The sequence below is a fragment of the Pholcus phalangioides genome, unplaced genomic scaffold (assembly GCF_987345545.1).
Source record: "Pholcus phalangioides strain wild (caught in Gottingen) unplaced genomic scaffold, Ppha-v1.0 ptg000015l_1, whole genome shotgun sequence".
NCBI lineage: Eukaryota > Metazoa > Arthropoda > Arachnida > Araneae > Pholcidae > Pholcus > Pholcus phalangioides.
Genome location: NW_028301608.1, coordinates 53,228,089 through 53,232,229, shown reverse-complemented (window position 1 = coordinate 53,232,229; position 4,141 = coordinate 53,228,089). Strand labels below are relative to the sequence as shown.

The 4,141-nt window shown below is 39.4% G+C and overlaps 1 protein-coding gene across 1 annotated transcript; it reads left to right on the top strand.

Moving 5' to 3' along the window:
* Positions 1–1,044: 1,044 nt before the first annotated feature.
* On the top strand, positions 1,045–3,789 carry LOC149076207 (deubiquitinase OTUD6B). The gene has a single exon (XM_089243767.1). It carries the CDS (start codon positions 1,235–1,237, stop codon positions 2,189–2,191), a length of 957 nt encoding a protein of 318 aa, XP_089099893.1. The 5' UTR covers positions 1,045–1,234; the 3' UTR covers positions 2,192–3,789.
* Positions 3,790–4,141: the final 352 nt, after the last annotated feature.

Sequence of the window (4,141 nt, the reverse complement as noted above, 5' to 3'; positions counted from 1 at the left end):
GCTAGGGCACGGGAATTTTAAGACACAAAAAAAACAGCCGAAAGGCAGCACTGGTAAGAGCGACTTCGGTGGAAATATGCAAATGAGACGGTTATAAGAACTTGCGATCCTAATGCACAATCAGTTCTCACTGTTATAAACCGTGTATGTGGACATGCTGCACTCTGCCGTTGCTGGATTTGTGTCTCGCCTGCACTGTGTTATCCTGTGTGGCGGTGGTCATATGGAACACATATGCTGCTGTAATAAACGATGCATTGTTCGTTATGTGAGTATCTTTTCTTTGGCTTGTGTACGTCAGCGCCACCTATTGGACGTTTTGATGGTTTTTTTCCCTGTCTCAAAAAAGTCCTGTGACCTGGTGACGCTAACCCTGAAAACCGTTTTTGAAACATTAAAAGAGATATTATTTCTTCATTGACAGGAGTGTTTTTGTGGTTTTTCCCCAATAGCTGTCGAAATCCCAGAATTTTTTCTGTTTTCGTTTTAGCGGATCCGTTTCAGTTTTGGAAAATTATTGTTGTGGCCGGTTTTTTTGGTTGGAATAGTGGCGTCATCTATTGTTAAAACTGCAGGCAGGCATCCTCTTTTCTGTTTTCAAATTGCGTAACCCTTATTAGCACAAGAAGAGTTTTGAAAGTTCAGTCATTTTAGTGGCACCATCTTGTGAACGCTAAGAGAATTCCTAAGAGAATTTGCCAACTATGGAACACGATAATCAGCATGTAAGTTGGTGCTGCCATCTATATTTCTAGTTAATACTGAAATGTGGGTCTTCAACTTTGATGTTTGAAATCCAAAAAACCCATGTCATTATTTTTAAAATTTTTCTTTCGCTTTTGGCTATTCATATTTCCCCCCCCCCCCATGTTTGCAGTTTATTTTTCAGGCAAATCTTGAGATTTAAGAGGAAAAAAAAAGGTCAATAGTCTTCGAGCAGGAAAAAGTCATTACAACCAAAAAATGTGTTTAATTAAATCAGTATCAGAATTATAGAGGTTCTTTTGTCTAATGAGTTTGGCAACACAAAAATATCGGGTGGCCATCGGCGATTGTAAACAAATGTGTTTACCTCACTGATTTAGTTTACTTATAGCTCAGTGGTTTACGTACACGGTTTTAGTAATTTTTTTTCAAATATTTGGCTACCTATTTGGTTTTTTTTCCCCCACGTGAAATTTCGAGGTTTTGTTTCCTAAATAGTTTAATTGATAACGATTCTAATCTAGATTTAATGGCCTCATCAAAGAAGGAGGAACTTTTAGCCACGCATCGGAAACAACTGAAAGAGCTGCAAAGTGAAATTCAAGGACTGAAGCATGGTGTTTCTAAAGGAGACAAGAAAAGAAAGAAGCAAGTTGCTGTCGAGATCGCTTTGATGGAGGCAGAGCTTGCCCGGAAGCAAGAGGAAGAGCTCGCCGAGCTCGAGAAGAACGAGTCTCCACAGGAAGAGTCTCTAACTGATGATCACCGAAGAGATTCACTCGATGCAACTTCGCAACAAGCAGTTTCGAATGGACCTCTAGATTGTGAGGTTCAAGATTCCCAAGAGATCTGTGCGACTAAGTCAGATCCACAGAAAGTGACTAAGGCACAGAAACGAAGAAACAAAAAAGCTGCTAAAGCCAAAGAAAGAGAGGAATTAATCGTTCAACAGGAAGCTGATAACCTCAGTGGTGCGAGACACCTTGAAACACAGAAATTGAACGTGAAACTATCGGAGAGAGGGCTCTCGATCCACGAAGTACCATCGGATGGCGATTGCTTGTACAAAGCTCTCGAGCATCAGCTCTCTAACCTCAGTATTCGTGATACCTCTGTCGAAGAGCTACGACAAGAAACTTGCGATTACATGATTGGCCACAAGGATGATTTCCAGCCGTTTCTCACCAACGGCCCGAACAGCGAGGATTTGATGTCTGATATCCAATACGAGAACTATTGCAGAGACATAGCTTCCAAACCCACTTGGGGTGGCCACGTAGAAATCCAAGCACTTGCACATGTTTGCAAGTCCCCTATCGAAGTCATTCAAGCTGATGGCCCTAACGTGTTAGCGGGAGCAGATTATGGCTCAGAGAAGAAATTGACTTTGTGTTATCACAGACATATGTATGGGCTTGGCGAACATTACAATTCGGTTGTCTCTTCTACAAAACAAAACGAAGAGGAAGAGGGAACTCATGATTAGATAGTTATTGTGTTGTCGGTTTTCCAAGTCATTGTACTTCATAGCAAAGCAACAGATTTGGTGGGAAAAATGATTATATATGTTAATTTATGTTTTATTATTTATCAAAGTTTTTTATAACTGTTTTTTAAAAAATTAATATGCTGTACATCAATACAAAGGGGGAGGGGGAAGTTCAAACTCCAGTTGGGGATAGGACACATACTGAAACATTCTATTGTGCAATGATGTATAAGTACAAGTAAAGTGTTTAGGCTCTAGAGCTATCTGAATAGGCCTATCTAGGCATTATCAGGTGATAACACATTTACTGTAACAAATAGATTATTACAGCATTTCTTATATTTTTATTTACAATGTGTTTTTCTTGCAATTAGAAGGTACTATTTGGCTTAGAATGATCAAAAATTATTACTCAGATGGAGCATTGGTCTTAAGCTAGGGCCACACATGTCTAGCCTGGTCCAATAGTTATTTGCTTCTAATGTTTGCCCTTCCTCCCCTGCTGCAACGAAGCACTAACAGCATAGGATGGCTACACACTGGTCCAGACTGGTCTATCATGGAAGAAATGTGACTTTTTTGACCTGTTTACATGTGTCAAGTGATTTAGCGGTTATCTAAATTTCATGTTGTCAAGTACTTTAAAATGTAGGCCTATGCAGATGTTAAGGGATGTTTGCATAGCTTTAAGTTGTCAAGTGATTCAATTAAGTAGTTAATAAACTGGATTCTTTTTTTTCGGTTAGGTAGACTTTTGTGCATGCGCCAGTGGGTCTTGTATAAAAATTATCCAATGAGCGTTCAATTCCCCACAGAAAGCAACAGGCCTACAACGGTACAAATATTCCATCACTGCTCTTCACTCACAATTTGAAAAATAGATGGCAGCACTGAAAATTCACACACGACACTATATACTCACTCAGACTGTTAGGTGCACACACTCATACATCCAGCACAACAAAATCAGTACTAAATTGCCCATGGCGATAGACCCATTGTGCTCAGTTTTGAAAGAAAGAAAGAAGTTAACTACTAAATCAACTAACATGTGTAAACAGATCTTTAGGGGGAGGGATCTGCAAAGTCCTAGCTGTTCCCTTCGACCAGCTTTCCAATACCATCTAGCCTCTAACATTTGATAATCTTCTCCAATGGTGGAGCAGCCACACTGCTCACCCATGACCAACCTTGAAACGTGTTCGGCCAGGCTTGACACTAAGTTTGGTTTCTGCTTTAGAAATCTAGGGAAGGGTGATGCATTTACAAATTATTGGAAGTCAAATACTGTCCCCTACTGGTGAAAATAAATGCATTGTAAATAATAAATTTAAAAAAATCCTCTAATTAAATTAAGGAATTTCAGTTGAATTCACCTTTTTTGTGTAGTAAATGAATATTGCCTGAATATAGGGTTACCAGACGTCCTCCTTTAGGATGCAATTTCAAGCATCCTCTTATGTTTTAGCAAATCCACCTTTTTGTTCTGCTTTTCAGGTTTCTGACATTGTTTTCTTTTTTTTTCCTTTGAAATTTTTTTTCACTCTGAAATATATATCTCTTCATTGACACGAGAGTGTTTATGTGTGAGTGTTCCCCCCCCCCCACCCCAACAAATTTTTACATGCTTTGCCAACCAATTGCTGGCCAACCAAATTCCCAGAGAACAAAAATAGAAGTTACCTCCAAGCAGAGCAGATGCTATCCTAACAGCCCAGCATCCTCTAGGATAATATGAGAAAGACAGTCTGTCTGTGGAAGAACAAAACCACAAAATCCATTTTAAGAATACCAATGTTTGCTCACCAACAGCAAATGTTGCGTACTCAAATTTGGAGGGAAGGGATGTTACCTCTTCCATACAGAGATAAAGAAGATAGGATGCAATAACACACTCAACTCTCCTGAAAGAAAAACAAACATTCTGAGGGTGGACTTTAACAAGGC